The sequence below is a fragment of the Pipistrellus hanaki genome (assembly GCF_964339955.1).
Source record: "Pipistrellus hanaki genome assembly, chromosome: 7".
In the NCBI taxonomy this organism is placed as follows: Eukaryota; Metazoa; Chordata; class Mammalia; order Chiroptera; family Vespertilionidae; genus Pipistrellus; species Pipistrellus hanaki.
In genome coordinates, this window is record NC_140509.1 from 69569825 (window position 1) to 69587112 (window position 17288).

Genomic DNA, 17288 nt, shown 5'->3' on the forward strand with positions numbered 1-17288 from the left:
TGGAGCAGCATAATTCTCACCAAGCACTGTTCCCTATTTGTATTGAGACTAAAGAAAAGCAATTTGTCATTTGCTTTGCAGCAGTATGCCAACAATCCATACAGATAAGGGACCAACTGAAAGCATACTCCTCATGTTTTCTATTTCTTGTAGGATAGAGCAAAGCGAATTTAAATGGTATCAGCAGGTTTACACAAGATACCAGAATTTGTGATGGTCTGTGTTCAATGTCCCATTTTGAAGAGCTTGTCAATTGGAGTTACTATCGACTAGGGCTCTGCTAGCCATCCTGACTTACCTTCTGCATCCTGCAGGCGGACCAATAAATGGGACTAGGAGGGGTATCACCATGCTCAGCTTGACAGGTTTTTGGTGGCATTTCTGAGCAAGGACATAGGGATTGGAGTCGCTCTTGGTTCACTGTTTTGTTAGAGTGCAGAGCTACCAGGAGGTTTCAGTTTTCTCTTCCTTTCCCTAACCTGTAGGCAGAAAGCATTAAAACTGGGGCTGCTGAGTCTGTCTGTTTGAAAAAAATAAACTAGGGTAATACTGCTTGGGGTATTTAGGCTCCCATTGGGCCTTTCAGAAGCAGTTGAAATTCTTTTTTGGGTGGGTGATAGTTGTTGTTTTTTTTTTTAAAAAAAATATTTTTTTTCAGTTATCATTTATATTCAATATTTTGTATTAGTTTCAGGTATACAGCACAGTGGTTAGAAAACCATATACTTAAAAAAAATTTTATTCTCACCTGAACATATGTTTATTGATTTGAAAGAGGAGAGAGGGAGAGAAATAGATGTTAGAAATATGGATCAATATGTTTATTGATTTGAAAGAGGAGAGAGGGAGAGAAATAGATGTTAGAAATATGGATCAGTTGCCTCCTATTCTCACTTGACTGGGATCAAACCTGCAATGTAAGTACATGCCCTACAGAGAATTGAAGCCACATCCTTTTGGTGTATGGCGCTCCAACCTGCCCATGGCTTAATAGGACTTTTTTAAAAAGACAAGAGATTAGGTTAATGCCTGCCTTTATCCTTTAGAGGTCTACACTTCAATTAGTCTGACCAACACACTTGAAAAAATAAAAATAAAAAATAGCTTTAAATCTCTAAAAGATATTCCAAGAAAATCTGTTGAGGTAAAAAGAAAATATATAAGTAATTACAAGCATAAGTTAAAAACAGCAAACAAGAATTCTCTACCCTGCAAAAGGAAAATCTGCCAAAATCAAAGCAAAAGAGATTCCTTTGAAACTAGTTGGGTGGTTAACAATTGCTATATGCTGTATGATTCCTCTTCAGTATTTATACTTTCCAACTCTGATTTGAAAGCTGTGATCATTACATCATCCTCAGTGAACAAAAGTTATCCTGTGTTTTGGAATACAATCCTTCCCTTCATCCCATAAATAAATAATGACTATTTAAAAGCATGTAAGCTATATAAGTAAACCATGTATTTTAAATGAAAAGTATGGGTGGGTTGGATTATTTTTCTCTAGTTCTTAAGCTGGATTTTCAACTCATTTCTACTTGGCATTCCATGTATACATGTCAAACTAGGTAATCTCCCCTATTGTGAAGAGAGCTTTTTTTTTTTTTTTTTTAATTGCATTGGTTATAGACTTCTGGTTTGTGGGCTTAGCATGAATTTTAAATCCTTGATTTTTAACTTTTAAGTATTTTAAACCTATAGAAAATTAAAAGTATAGTATACTGAGCTTTTTATGTACCTTCACCTGGGTTCACCAATTGTTGAAGTTTTTCAACATTTGTTTGGTATCCTTCACTCCAGATTCAACTTCTTCAATTGTCCCCTCAAGTTTTTATAGCATTTCCCACCCTGATTTATAAGTTAGTGAAAAATCACACTACCTTTTTTATACTTTATTATTTTGGGCTCTTCTATTGTTTAATTTAAAAAGCTTGCCTGCTTTTAATTTTTTTCCTTTTGTAGCATTGACGTTTTAAAAGTTCAGGCCACTATTTTTGTAAGTTATCTGATTTCTTTCTCATGATTAGATGCAGGTTAAATATTTTGGCAAGACAAACGCATAGGTCCTACTGTGACTTTTTTTTTTTTTAAATATATTTTACTGATTTTTTACAGAGAGGAAGAGAGAGAGATAGAGAGCTAGAAGCATCGATGAAAGAGAATCAACCATCAGCTGCCTCTTGCTCACCCCCTACTGGGGATGTGCCCGCAACCAAGGTACATGCCCTACCGGAATCGAACCCGGGACCTTTCAGTCGGCAGACTGATGCACTCCCACTGAGCCAAACCGGCTTCGGCTCTACTGTGACTTTCTTACCGCATTGTCAGGAGGCTCTTAGTGCCAGTTTGTGCCATTAGTGGTGCTAAAGGTGATTATTTGATTTAAGCTACAAATTTACCTCTCGTAAGTGAGCTCTTTCGTAATGAATGCCATCTATGTGGTAGTAATTTCAGGTCTTGTGAATATCCTGCGATTTTCTCATCCTTTGATGATCTGCTTGAATCACTTATTACACAGTAATTGAAAAATGATTTTTTTCTAATTCTGTTATTCCTCCCTCGTTTATTAACCACAATTCATTTACTTTATATTGATATTTATATTCCAATGAATTGTGTAATTGTTGCAATTATCTTTCTCACAATTTTTAACAAAAGTCCATGTGCCATTGTGCCTAATGTTCTGCTGGGGGAGGGAAGAATATAATACCTTTGGATCCTAAGTGCAATTTGCGATGTTAATGCCCACACACAATTTCCTCTTGAAAATTAATTCATTATCACTAATCGGATTCAAATAAACCATTTATTTCACTTTTTAAACTGTTTTCTATATTTATCTTTGTTTTCCTCACTTCCCAATTGCTTATATTAATTTCTAACTTATTTTCTGTTGCCCTACCATCTATAACAATTGTACATTTATCTTCCATCATACTAGCTGTGGAAATACAGAGGACACTGAATCAACTTGGAACACCTCAAGATACACCTGAATTGAGGCAACAGCTGTAAGTATTTAATTAAACAAGAAAAAGGAAGAATGGGAAACAATAACTGTTGTTATATTCCTTTCACAGTGTGTAGTGTTATGCTTACTGGAGAAAACAATGGGAAATTAATAAGGCATTTCTGCTCCCATTTGTACCAAGCTTTTGTGTACATTTTTTCTTATCTAGAGTAAACAGATGTTTGTTTGTTTGTTTGTTTGTTTTTAAAGATATGGCTTATCATATAAAGCAGAACTTCTTTAGTTACTTTTCTTATGCTTTTTTTTCATTTCCAGTTTTATTTATTTTAAAAATCTTTATTGTTGGAAGTATTACATATGTCCCTTTGTCCCCCCATTGACCTCTCCTAGGCCACCCCTGCCCCAAGCCTTTACCACCCTATTGTCAGTGAACATGGGTTTTCTTATACTTTTTAAATAGGTTGTTTTTTTATGGCTTTTGAAAACTAGTACTCTAAGCTTCTCCATGTGTGTGATTTATGTCCCATGGCTATCCATCCCTACAGTGCTACAGGGACCAGATTTTTATTTGGTTTAGATCAAATACATATCCAATATGGGATATTTCCCAAAAACTTATACCAACATACTTGAATTTCAGGAAGCATTAGTTTCTGTTAAAAAATATAATATGTTTATATAACACATATTTCAGTAAATGAATATGCCATTAGAAGAACAGCAGTTGTATTTTGTGGTGTTATAGATTTTACAGAGTGTTTTATTTGCACATTTTCTCATCTGAACCTTATAAGATTGTGGTGAAATAAATCAAAGAACTATTTTCATTTTGCTTATAAGGAAACTATGTCCACTCGGGGTTTGATGATTTGCCCAACATCATTCTGAACCTGTTTTAAATCTTAGCTCAACACAGACAAAGCTGAAAATTTCAAGTAACATATATATATAATGGGTTATATGCCAAACATTGGCTCTGAAGGAAAAAATGAGGAAGAAATTAAAAGATAGGTAATAATAATTCCCATTTCTTATCAATTACAATTTGAAGAATTTACAGTTATCTCTAATTTATATTGTACTTCTCTGTTGTATATAGATGTCAGAGTGGTAAAAATGCCCTAATCTAAATAATAAACCATCATTTATTAGAATGAAATTAAATAGAAACACATAATTCTTAATAGTTACAATATTTTGCTAACATTAATAATAGATTCTGAATATGTAGATATCATTAAAGTGTTCTTTTTAGGATTTTAATTATATGACTTTTTCTAAAGTTTTAAAAAGGCATATTAAAAATAGGGTACTCAGGAAATAGGTATAATTTTTCCTTATTGGTCAAGTGCAGATGTCTGTATGTAAACATATTCTTCTGTAGTATCTTTCTATTTTAAAAAATCCTAAGTGGTGACTAATATGTGTTTAAAATGAGAGATGTTATGTAATATGTCTGAGAGGTACTGATGTAATTTATAAAGCATCACATGAATATTATGTTTTTTAGTGTCATGTTCTTTAGTTAGAAATCTTTTAACTTTATAAGCTAGCTAGCAAGTTAGATGTAGATACTGATATAATTTACTTCTATTATTGTGGCCTGTACACTCTATGGAAAAATGCCATTTTTTTTTTCATCAGCAAACTTAAATAATAAATTTGAATTATTACTTACTACTTTTCCCCCTGTTCTCTTTTTAAGTATTTGTAGGTTATAAATTCCCAGGTAGAGAAATATGAGAGGCCAGATGTACCTTAAGACCTGAGAACTGGGCCAAGTTTAAGGCAACAAATCCTCTTTACTAACTGATGACCTCCCAACTATGGGACGCAGATAAAAGACTCCCACACCCGCAGTGCCTCAAACATCAGACATCTCATAATCTCTAGTTGGCTTGAGTCATCTTCCCTTCTAAATGACTACTGATACTTATTTCTCAAAGTTTGGTTACCCATCTTGTGTGAGTAAAGAACTTTCCCTGTCGTCTTTACTCAATATTTATCAAAGAGTAGATTCTGACAATTTTATTAGACATTCTGAGGCAGTCTGTAGAAAAGTGATTTTTATAAAACTACTTATCAGGATTAATTCAAGTGGCAGAGTCATAGCTTAATGAAATAGTATTTATTCTTTCTCTATAATCTGTGTTTCTCTCTTTAGGCAACAGAAGCAGCAGTATACTAACCAACTCGCTAAAGAAACAGATAAGTACATTAAAGAGTTTGGATCTCTGCCCACCACCCCCAGTGAGCAGGTACCAAGCTTTAAAACACATTGTTGATACAATGAATGTGAAAGGAACCCAATGTCTTATGGGATCTTTGAGTTGTTACACTAGAAAGGAAATTAGGGGGGATGGGGGGAGCGGAGATTCTATTTGAGATTAGTTCACAGAACACAAAACTATATTTAATTGCCCAGGTAATATCCTGTGGTTCAATAAAGCAAAAATTATTTCCATGCAGTTGCCCTGACCCATAATTAAATAAGTGCTCAGAAAATGCCTCCCGAGTAATTGTTTCCTGGCCTTCCCAGACCGGCCTCGCCCAACGTGCACACATTCAAGATGTGAGACGCCCTGGGGCCACATATGTATTTCCTTGCTTACTTAGTGGACGTTTAGTTAGGTAAAAGGATAAGGTTTTATTTTCCTTTAAAAAGGAAAAAGGAGAACTACTTTAAAATAACTTCAAAATCATGACCCAGATTTTAGGATGAAAATTCAAGGTAAGGACTTCAGCATTATGGACTTTTTGCCTCAAGGCAAAAATGTATACAGTGTTTGAACATATTGTCAGGATGTTATCCAGAGTCAGTTAGTAAGATCCTATAATTGGAGAGTGAACGAGAATTTCAAGGTTAAATAAAGAGTCAGCTAGTGGTAAAACTGCTTTTGCAAATTCTGTAGAGCTTCACAGCTTGATTCTAGTAGGTGTTTTATTCCCCTTTCCTCTAGCGTCAAAGGAAAATACAGAAGGACCGCTTAGTGGCTGAGTTCACAACATCACTGACCAACTTTCAGAAGGTCCAGAGGCAAGCTGCTGAGAAAGAGAAAGACTTTGTGGCCCGAGTGAGAGCCAGCTCCAGAGTATCTGTAAGTATTTAAAAGGCATTGTAAAAAATGAGCATGATACTCTAGGGATCCCTCCAAAGTCCACATTGACATGTTTTTTAAGTCATAAAGCTTAGAAGTCAGGAGTAATGTTGAAATGTTTCTGCTCAGTTTTTAAGAAGGATGATAGTTATGTATTACTGTGGTTATTTTGTCCATGTCATGGAACAAACTATTATAGATTATGTTAAAAATATAGAAATATTTTGTCAGAAAAGATTAGGGGTCAAATCCTAAATAATATTTCCACACTTACTGGACCTGAAGCTGTTACTGTGCTAGTGTAGAGAGCATTCTAAATCGGAGTTGTGTGAAGGTGGAAATGGACAGAGTGAATATATTGTACAAATGTTGAAGAATATTCACTTGGAGAAAATAAATGAACAGATAATTTAGAGTAGAATTTTGACTTAGTCTAATTTAAAGTTCCCTTAGACACTATTAAAAGTTATTTTCTTATTTCTTAATGTAGAGTTTCCAAGATTATATTATATTTTAATTAATGCTTATTAAATGCTCTTAGAAATATTTAATGAGTGCCCTCCTTGTCATCTTAGGATATAATATTATTATAATTTGAAGTAGTTGACCTACAATATTAGAAAAAAAATTTTTTTTCTTTACATATATATTCACATGCACATGTAAAACAGTTTAGGTTATTGTAAGGGAAAATGTGAATGTTGTGATGTTGTGCGTTTTTTTCTTGCCCCTTCTCAATCTACTCTTTGCTAAATTATTCAGGGTGGTTTTCCTGAGGAGAGCGCAAAAGACAGGAATCTTGTATCGTGGGAAAGGTAAGCGGTATAAAACGTGATACAGATCAAAAGGTACTTATTCAAATACATTTTATGTATTATGATCCCTAGAATAGAATTAAAACTTTCAGTATATTATATTATGACTACCCTAAAAATTTTCTTATAAATTGAAAACAAATAATAACTTTGAAAAAAAGGTTTGAGTCAGTATTTATTGTATAATCTATAAATATATATATAATAATTATTCCAATATAGGAATAACATTTTATAATTATTTGTTGAAATAAATATTATTGCTTAATGATCATTTGATATATTCACTTGTGTGAGGTCTAAGTCAACCAGAAAGAAATATCCAGCTGCCAAATACAGCTTCCAATAATTAAATCATAACTCTAAAAAAATAGTATCCATCATATGGAATAAGAATAAACTTTGATGAATATTTCTGTTATATTCTTAGAATTTAAGCAATTCTCTGACTTTAAAAAATATTCTATTTAGTATTTGTTAGTAGGAAAGAAGTCTTATTGTTTTAATACAGTCTTTCTTTTTTCCATATTCTTTTCTTTTTATCAGCCAAACTCAATCTCAAGTACAAGTACAAGATGACGAAATTACAGAGGATGACCTCCGCCTTATCCATGAGAGAGAGTCTTCTATTAGGCAACTTGAAGTAAGCTTTACATTGCAGAGTCAGACGACTTTTCTGTTCTTAGTGACTTTGTCTTCAAGATGTGTATCTAATGCTGGGGGAGGGGTTAAGAAAGGAAACTAAATAAAGATTTCTATTTGGTGGCATTTCTGATATAAATTAGAATAAATTTCTTTAAAAAAAAAACACACCTCTTTAGATCTGTGCCTGGGTGAGAGGACATACTCTCTTCTACTTTAACATTTTTATTTTTTTTTAATTCTTTTAAGTCATCTCGGGCCCCTTTAGCATTGAGAAAAATATCAGCATGGAGGTAAATGTCCGTTCACGGAGTCTGATGTCTTCTATGGCACATGATTTCATCTGCGTGAATAATGACTTTCAAGGGCTTTAAAAGTCTTTTATTTCTCTTTAGTATGTTTATGACGTCCAAAAGATCTAAAGCCTACATGCTCCCTAGAAGGTGAGCTTCTAATACCTACCAGTAGCTACAGCTTATTGAGGGCTTGCATGTGCCAAGGACTATGGTGGCAAGCTCTGTATGTTCACTGTCTCATTTAGTTCTCATAAGTCTCTGAAGTGCTAACTGTGGCATTACCATCGCCATATTTAGATGGGGAAACTAAGACAGGGATGCATATGTAAATTGCCACATCTCTCCTAAATAAAGTGCCAACACTTTACTCTTTAATTAGGTAAAATAATAGTATTATATATTGAAGAAAAGTAAATTTATAACTTTTTTATCCATCACATTTCATAAATTTGCACACAATGTTTTATTCTTTTACGTTGTCAAATTGATGTATATATTTTTACTAGAAATATATCATAACAAGAATATTTGATGCCCTTGTGAGGAAATAGCAAGACTAATGTTTGTGATAACAAAACAAATCAGATTATATAATATAAACTTAGTGATAGCCACAGTCCTTTCCTAATATAGATACCTCATTTCCATCCTGCTGTGCTTAATTTTTTTAATGTTGCAAACTTATTTTAGGGATTGGTTAGTTATTCAAGCTCTGCTTACCTGGGGATTGCTTATAGTAAAATAATTTTTGTTGTTTCTGAAGTTTATGTATGGCAGTTTTGTTTTGTTTTGTTTTGTTTTTAATTTTCCTCTTCTGTGTATTGGGGACTGAATTTCTGATTTTAATAATATGTGCCTTTTTCTCTTAGGCTGATATTATGGATATTAATGAAATATTTAAAGATTTGGGAATGATGATTCATGAGCAAGGAGATGTGATAGGTAAGACCTGCTGATTAGATTTCATGAGGTGTGAGCAACCTACCTGAAGTTTACCTGTGGTTACTTCTCAAACAAGAGTAACTGCTCCCTCTTCTTTGTTTCCTCTGGAATCAAAAGCATTGATTATAGCAGACAAAACATCACTCTTGGCATTATCTAAAACAGATCTCACCCTAGCCAGTTTGGTTCAGAAGATAGAGCATTGGCTTGCGGACTGAAGTGTCCTGGGTTCGATCCGGACAAGGGCACATGCCCAGGTTGTGGCCAAATCCCCAGTAGGGAATTCTCTGTCATCATTGATGGTTCTCTCTCTCTCTCTGCCTCTCCTTTCCTCTTTGTAATCAATAAAAATATGTTGTTGTTTTTTTAAGAAACATACAAACACAAAAACAGATCTCATTTTTGGCTCCAAATGGTTGAATTGACCAGACTAATTTTTTTTTTTTTTAGAATACTCCAATTTAATCAGGCCTCCTGCTGAGATCTTGGAAGGCACCAGGAGAATTGTCATTGTAACTCATTTCCAGGACCTCTGATCTTATCCCAATCTAATTCTCATCACAATAAGGACTTTTGGGAAAATTTGTGCTATTTATAATTGTGTGTTCGATCTTCGCATTTAGATTAGAGGGAGTATGAAGCTATTTGCCCCATCATTCATCTTGAGAGGTTTTGGTAGATTTATTTAGTAGTATTACTTAGAATTCTTTTTTAAAATTTCTTAAAAATAAACCATTGACTAAGGCTTCCTTTAAGTTTTAAATGTGATAGTGAATCTTAAATGGTGTCATTGTCAGCACTGATCAGGATCCTGACCATTTTGAAATATGAATATATATATATACACACACACACACACACATTTAATATGCTTTCTGAATTCATTCCATTGACATACTTGAACCTATATAGTCAATAGAACTATTATTTGTCCATTCTAAGTCTCTTCTCTCACCATAGTACTGTAGTCAGCAAACTCATTAGTCAACAGAGCCAAATATCAACAGTACAATGATTGAAATTTCTTTTGAGAGCCAAATTTTTTAAACTTAAACTATATAGATAGGTACATTGTTATTAACTTAATTAGGGTACTCCTAAGCTGGGCCTTTGCTAAAAACTCAGGGGGCCAAAGAGCCGCATGTGGCTCTTGAACCACGGTTTGCCAACCACTGCCCTAGAAACTCACAGGGCTATTTCAGGGATCCAGGTGAGCAATTGCATTGCCTTGGATCAGATGGTAATATTAAACTTTGGATAAGGAACACGTTTGATCTTACCTTGAGTGAAATCTAGTGACTCGTGCAGCTCTCTCACTGTAGCATCAACATGTGCTCACAGAGGTGCGTATGTGTTTTGTCTTACAGATAGCATAGAAGCCAACGTCGAAAATGCAGAGGTGCACGTTCAGCAAGCAAACCAGCAGCTGTCGAGGGCATCAGATTATCAGGTAATACTAACTCGAGTAAATTGTCTTATAACTGGACTTTTAACTGTGTGAGTGAGTGTGAGTGTGAGTGTGAGTGATCAGGTGTAAAGTGGAAGTTGAAAATCCCATGGAAGACAGGTCAGAAATATGCCAGTCAGTGTAAACTGCAGTGAGCCTGGATGTTTCAGGGTTGAACCAGAATTGTGGCCACAAGAATAGGAACTTCAATGGTTGGCCTCCTGAGGGGAACAATAGGGCAGGAACGCCAGGCTTTGCTGACAGGCTCTGATGTAACCGTGACATTCCAACCCAGAACCTCTTGGACAGCCTGTTTCTCACTGTTCCCCTCCATCTTCTCTTCACTTCTTGTCAATGACGCTGTGGACTGAAGAAGCAAGAACTTTTGTCCTACAGAGATCTCTTCAGGTCCTGTGGAGATCATACACTCACACCTCGTTTCTTGGACATCTCCCATCTCGAACAATTCAGTTCTCAAACAAGTTGTTCACAGAAAAATGTCTCGGTTGTTGAAGTTACCAAACTTCTTTTTCAACCGGACAACCCTTTCATACTGATACCTCAGCAAGACAGAAAGCGTCTCTATGCAGCAAACAACAGAGAAAATGCTTTTGTTGCTGTGAAATCCGTTTTAAAACATAAGGAGTGCTAATGTTGCTAAGGGTGTAAGAAAACAGTAATCACAGGCAATGGAAGAGGTAGCAAACTGCTGTTGATTTGGATGAAGGAAAAGCAGTTAGCCGGTGATAGCATTTCGGAGGCAGTGATATGCTGCATGCTGACCTGGAAGGCACCCCTGGACTGAGTGCTGAACGTGACTCCTTTAAGGCTAGGAGGGGTGGTCCGATAAGTATAAGAAGAGAAGTGTTTGTTTATAGATTAAACAGTACTTTAGAGATATATTATATATAAGAAAGATGAAAATAATCTTTAGTGATCATTATTTCTAATGGGGAAAAATGATTCAGTTTTTTAACAAATTGCTTCTCAAACAACCTTCCAGAACAGATTAAGTTTGAGAACCGAGGTTTCACTGAATTCATTGTCCTTGACTATTAGGTATTAGGTATTCTGTCAGCATTCAGCAGGCCCTTCACTAGGAGTAAATTGATTTCTTAAATAAATCAGGTTAATACAAGGAGTCCATATGTATGTGTCAAATATAAAGTATGTTTAAAGTACTGTATGCATATGAGAACCATGCACTATCAATATATTGTTTAATATGTACACCTTCAATTTCTAAAGGAAAAAAGGCAGGCTTTTTGGAAACCACTAAGTCCCACCTAAAGATTTGACTTCCCTTTCAAACCTTCATGTTTGTTGTTGTCCATAATTATTTTCTCAGACCTTGTTACCTTCTTATAAAATCGCTAAGATTTGTACCATCTTAGATATTTCCAGTTGCTTTTTACTTTTCTCACTAATTATTAAAGTTCCTTTAATGTCAATGTCATTTTATCACTGGACAGATCACTGCATATTCATTGATATATAGAGAACAATGAAGCTGTATAGAGATGCTGAGTTACAGCCAATTGTATTCACTGACAGAGTAATGCATATTTACTGTCCTTTAGCATGTGATTCAGATATGCCCCGCTGAAGAATTAACATCATTATGTCATAGACTGTATTTCTCATAAATAGTTATGCACAGGGTAATCTGTAAATGCCAACAGTTACAACTGCTCAAACGTAGTGTGTAGCAGGATTCGTCAGTGACTGGGCTTACCTATTATTTCATTTGGCTTTTGGGCTTTGGGGGAATGTAGATATATAAATTGCAAGGGAAAGCCTGCAGCCTCCCTGGGAAAAGAAACACATCTTCCCAGGCTGCACCTCCCAAACTGGAGCTGCCCTCTTGCTTAACTTGGGAGGCCCTGAGGGATGAGAAAAGAGCCATGTAACACAGGTCCCAGGAAAAGAGCCTCTTTTCAGTAGCCCTGCTTGGAGCTTTGATAGTAAACTGCTGCCTTTGCAAAATAGGGCGCTTCTAAATGGGTTGGGTGGACCATGAGCATAAAAGAAGGCAATAAAGGCTCTTACCACGGCAGCACCCCAAAGAGCCTCACCACCCGACCCTAGGGAGGGTTCCCCCGGTAACAGCCATACTGTAGTGGAATGCATACCTGTGACTGTTCTTAAAGGTGCATTACACCTGTCTGGGGTGACCAAGTGGGGCCTGGGGGAAATATGTAAGCATGATATTGAAACTGTAGAGGAATTATGTTTCATATATAAGGAGTATTCAGTTGAAAAATTAGGTGAATATATGGAATACTGAAAGTATTCACCATTTTCAGGGTAACTTCAGAGTCAGAAACATAGCTTTTTGTACATTGAATGGCATTTCTGGTTGACACAAAGTAAATTTACAAATTTTTCTACTTTGCAAGAAAAAGGATTCCTGCATGCTGCTGTGAGATACACAAGCCACTAAGAAATATAGAAATCTACAACTGGGCCAGGAATGAAGAATGGAATAAATCTTTAACCTTTATATTTTAAATGACTGTATCTTAATTTTTTTTGCCTCTTTGTTTTTTTTATTTGTACGTTGAGATTTTGAATGCAGTTTTCATGAATATGAAAGAATGAAAATGATTTTGGAAACTAATAAATTAACCTTGGGAAAAAATTGTTCAACACTTATACTTGCTAACATTCTCAGAGAACTCATTTTGAAGAACAGCTGCTTTAAAAAAAAAAGTATTTTTCAATTATAGTTGATATAATATTATATTAATTTCAGATATACAACATAGTGGTTAGATATTTATATACCTTATAGAGTGATCACCCCAATAAGTCTAGTACCCATCTGATACTAACATATATTTATTATAATACTATTGACTATATTTCCTGTGCTATACTTTATATCCCTGTGACAATTTCTATAACGCAATTTGAAGCACAACTTTTTTATAAGAACATCTTTTTGATGAAAGTTCTAAAATTTCTAAGCTTTTAAGCTGTTTTTTGTTTTTATATATAACCTCAGTCTAAACGCTTTAAATCAGTAGTTTTTGTTTTCCTGTGTCTTCTACTCCAGAAAAAATACCGACAAAAGTTGAATGATTACCCCTTGTCCCAGTCACTCAAGAAAAATATTTTTGAAAAAATAGTTCCATGTGAATTGAAGAAATCTTTAAGAAGCAAAAAAGTACAGCCAAGAATTTGAGGGGAATTTTACTCTAGAAAGGAAACAAGTGATTTTCAGTTGCTATGGCAATGGCTTCTCTACATTTGTAAACATGTTTTTGTTTTTGCATCTGCAGCGCAAATCCAGAAAAACCATCTGCATCATCATTTCTCTCCTTGTCATCGGAATTGTAATTATTGGTGTCATATGGGCAGTGAAAGGCTAAAACTATGAAGGAGCACGCTGTTGCATTGAGTTATCTAAATTATGTAGGAAAGTTCCTGAAATCGTGGTTTTTTATTATTTTAAAGGTGTTGCATAAAGGACGGCTCCCATATTTTTTATTTGGGGGAAATTTTCCTTTGGATCAAATATGTTATTTCCTAATACTGAAAGTTTTTCTAAATATCAGTGCTGGGCATAATTTCCATAATTTTTGGTCTAATAACTCTTAGTTTGTTTGCCCACATTGTATATGTCCTTCATGTATAATTTATTTATCATGTTGACTTGATTTTTGGAATTAATAAGTTTAAAGTTGTATGTGTGTGTCCTGTGGGCATCTGTCTCAGTGTAACATGCACCCAGACTTGTGTTACTTCAATTAAAAATCTCAAATTTAATTTGAATTATGGCCAGCAGAGGAAATATTCTCAAAAACTTAAAACAAATTAACCTGTTTCTGTTGGCTTTTTTTTCTTTTCTGGTTTACACCAGCACAAATTATCTATTCAACTTTTACTGTTGTCTTATCTTAAGACCCTTGATTACTCTGAATAAAGTCAGTGAAATGTTTCAAATACCTGATGTGTATAATGTTAAGCATTTGCTGTAGATTGCCTAGTGAAATAGGAAGAAGGGTAGATTGTTTTTACATAGGCTCTGTTTAAACCTGAAATTTACTGGGGAATGTGTAGTCACTTTAAATGTTTGATGTGATGTGGAAGGAGAGTAGACAAATCAATACCTATTGTGCTAGAATTCTAAAGATCCCAACCTGTAACTCTGCTGTGCATTTCCACAGCTATTATAATGAAAATTAATGATTTTTTTCCTTACATCCTGTAGAACAATGGCCACATTTGTATCCTGAGGTCAAATTTATTGGGGGAAAAACTGTTCCACAATTCCTGTTTTTTTGCACCCAACACTTAAAATATAGTGTTTATCCTGAGTACCATTTTGTTGTACCATCATCACTGGAAAAAAAAAAAATTGTTGATTGCCAATTAACTCACTTGCCTTTTTAAAGTCAATGCTGTTTTAATGCACTAATCTGAATACTGTAAAGAGGATTATCTTAGTTTGTAGTTTGTATTTTATAATGTTCTTATATAGCAGTTTGATAGCAAAGGCAGTGTTTTCTTTGGCAAGCTATGAGCTTCAAGTGGGAACAATAGACATACAGCTAAATAGGTGTATACTAAATAGGTGATGGGTGATGCAGGGAGAACTCATACTTCCTACCTGCTCGGACGTCAGTGTGAGCCCACCAGACTTGTTCTTTGTAAGTGCAGGAGAGCCTGCGGTTTCCTGTCACACCCAACATCTATGGCTGTGGAAGTCCCGATGGCGTCACAGATCACTTCAGTTGTCTGGGGTTTTGTGTTTTGTTTTTGCCACAGTTGTACTTGATAAAGATTATTATCATTGCCTTTATTTATTTTATGGTAAGTTCCCAAGAACAGCAAAAGCACTTAATTTTTTGGCATGATGTTAGCACCATTATCTAAAGTTTAATAATTTATCAGTGATTTTAACTGGAACACAAATCAGTGACTAAAACTAGGAACTTCGGTGACTTGCATTTTTTTTAAGAATCATTAATTTTGAAGGGGGAAATTTGCACAAAATATTTGGAATAGAAATAAAAGTCTTGATTAGAAAAAAATAAAGGATTGCAGTCACCAAAATTTTAGAATGTTTTTTTAATATATATTTTATTGATTTTTTTTTTTTTTTTTTTTTTTTTTTTTTTACAGAGAGGAAGGGAGATGGATAGAGAGTTAGAGACATCTTTGAGAAAGAAACATTGATCAGCTGCCTCCTGCACACCTCCTACTGGGGATGTGCCCGCAACCAAGGTACATGCCCTTGACCAGTCCACAGGCCTATGCTCTATCCACCCAGCCAAACCACTTAGGGCAAAATTTTAAAATTTTTGAAGTTTTCCTTTATATATATATATTTCAGAGAGGAAGGGAGAGGGATAGAGAGATAGAAACATCAGTGATAAGAATCATTGGTAGGCTGCCTCCTGCCTGCCCCCTACTGGAGGGGGGGAGGCGGAAATCAAGCCCACAACCCAGGTATGTGTCCTTGGCTGGAATCAAACCTGGGACCCTTTAGTCCACAAGCTGACACTTTATCCACTGAGCCAAACAGTTTTGTTTTGTTTTGTTTTTTAATATATATTTTCTTTAGATTTTAAAATCTCTTTGAAAGGTGGCAAAGCTTACACTATAGAAAATAAAATTAGAGTTGTTTTAATGACTATCAACATATCAGAATTGTTTGAGGCAAACTGAGTCTGAAACTGAAGAAGTTTCCTTATCAAATGACACATATTGTTTATTTCAATGTGCTCCAAAGACATGCTAGATGACGCAGACTGAAATTAACCAGCCTCTGTTTTTAAGTTGAATGACAGTGTGGCATGAAGTATTTGGCCATTGTATTGGTTATTAAATATTATGAAAATGTTTTGGTTTTGCAGTGATTGATGGTAAAAGAATAATTGGTGTCATTTCAACATAATGCAGGTTGTTGTTTTTTTAGTGGGCATGGGATCACTCCAAAAAATATGTAGATCTGGATACAGATGGAACTCAATCTAGGACAGCAAACCTTGGGAACAGCACCTGGAATCAGGCCACTGAGCATGCCCCATTCCCATGGCAGCATCTGCATCCTTGATTGAGAACACTGCGCCGTGTAATGATTGCCACTGAGTCCTACAGGGTCTTCACTGCTTTTGTTAAAAATGGTAAAATTTTCTACACAATAAAGTGTTTTGAATACCACCAGTCTTCTTAGACAGCTTTATAATAAAGAAAGAAATGACTTTTGAAGACTTCTTTTTCCACAAAATTGGTCTGTAGTTTAGCAAGAAAAGTGCAGAATAGCTTTTATATAATAGTTGGTACTAGAGGCCCAGTGCACAAATTTGTGCATGGGTGGGGTCCGGCTGGCCAGCCCTAATTGAGGCAGATCGGGTCTGGGCCTGTCAGGAGGAGGAGACGGCAAGAGGTTGGCTGGCCAGCCAGCCCACCCTGTTTGGGGGAGGGGCTGGGGGCGATTGGCCAGCGGGCCCTACCCCCAAGTGGGGGGTCAGTGGCCTGGGGAGGGGCCATGGGTGGTTGATCAGCCGGTCCTGCCCCTGATGGGGTGTGGGTCCGATCTTGGGTGGAACTTGGTGGGGGGAGAGGCTACAGGATGTTGGCTGCCCAGCTACCCCCCCTATTGGGGTGGGGAGGTAATCAGGGGTGGGCCAGCCAGGGTTAGGGGCTGCAGACTGATCGGGGGCGGGGTTGGATGGGGGAAAGGGAGGAGGTATTTGGACAGTGGCCAGCTCTTGATCAGGATGGAAGAGACTGATCAGGGACAGGCCAACAGGGGGGAGGGGCCATGAGGTTGGCCAGCCAGCTCCATCCCTCATCAGCTGGTTTGCTGGCCACAGTGGATATTATAGTGACGGGTCATTATAGCTGTTACAATGCTGACTTTTATATATATATATATATATATATATATACACACACACACACACACACACAACTTTTGTTTCGTTAATTGGAAGAAAGAATGTTCTAATAAAAGATAAAATCTGTGTAAAAAAAAAAAAAGTCATTGTCCACCATTTATATAATAAAGAGCAATTCACAAGGGTAATTTATTCAGCTTTTTTTTTTTTTTTTTTTTTGAAAGAT

General features: G+C 35.8%; 1 protein-coding gene across 2 annotated transcripts in view; it reads left to right on the top strand.

Annotated features, from left to right (window-relative positions):
* STX7 (syntaxin 7) overlaps window positions 1–15268 on the top strand; it is a 36416-nt gene extending 21148 nt beyond the window's left edge. The window contains exons 3-10 of one of the 2 annotated variants that reach the window (XM_084889565.1): window positions 2942–3011; window positions 5136–5229; window positions 5932–6069; window positions 6832–6884; window positions 7431–7527; window positions 8692–8764; window positions 10132–10214; window positions 13496–15268. In XM_084889565.1, coding sequence (XP_084745691.1) covers window positions 2942–3011; window positions 5136–5229; window positions 5932–6069; window positions 6832–6884; window positions 7431–7527; window positions 8692–8764; window positions 10132–10214; window positions 13496–13585 — 698 coding nt within the window. In that variant the 3' untranslated portion in view covers window positions 13586–15268. Of the gene's footprint in view, window positions 1–2941; window positions 3012–5135; window positions 5230–5931; window positions 6070–6831; window positions 6885–7430; window positions 7528–8691; window positions 8765–10131; window positions 10215–12610; window positions 12732–13495 lie in introns of those variants that run through there. The other variant, XM_084889566.1, reaches the window with a different exon arrangement.
* The last annotated feature ends 2020 nt before the right edge of the window (window positions 15269–17288 follow it).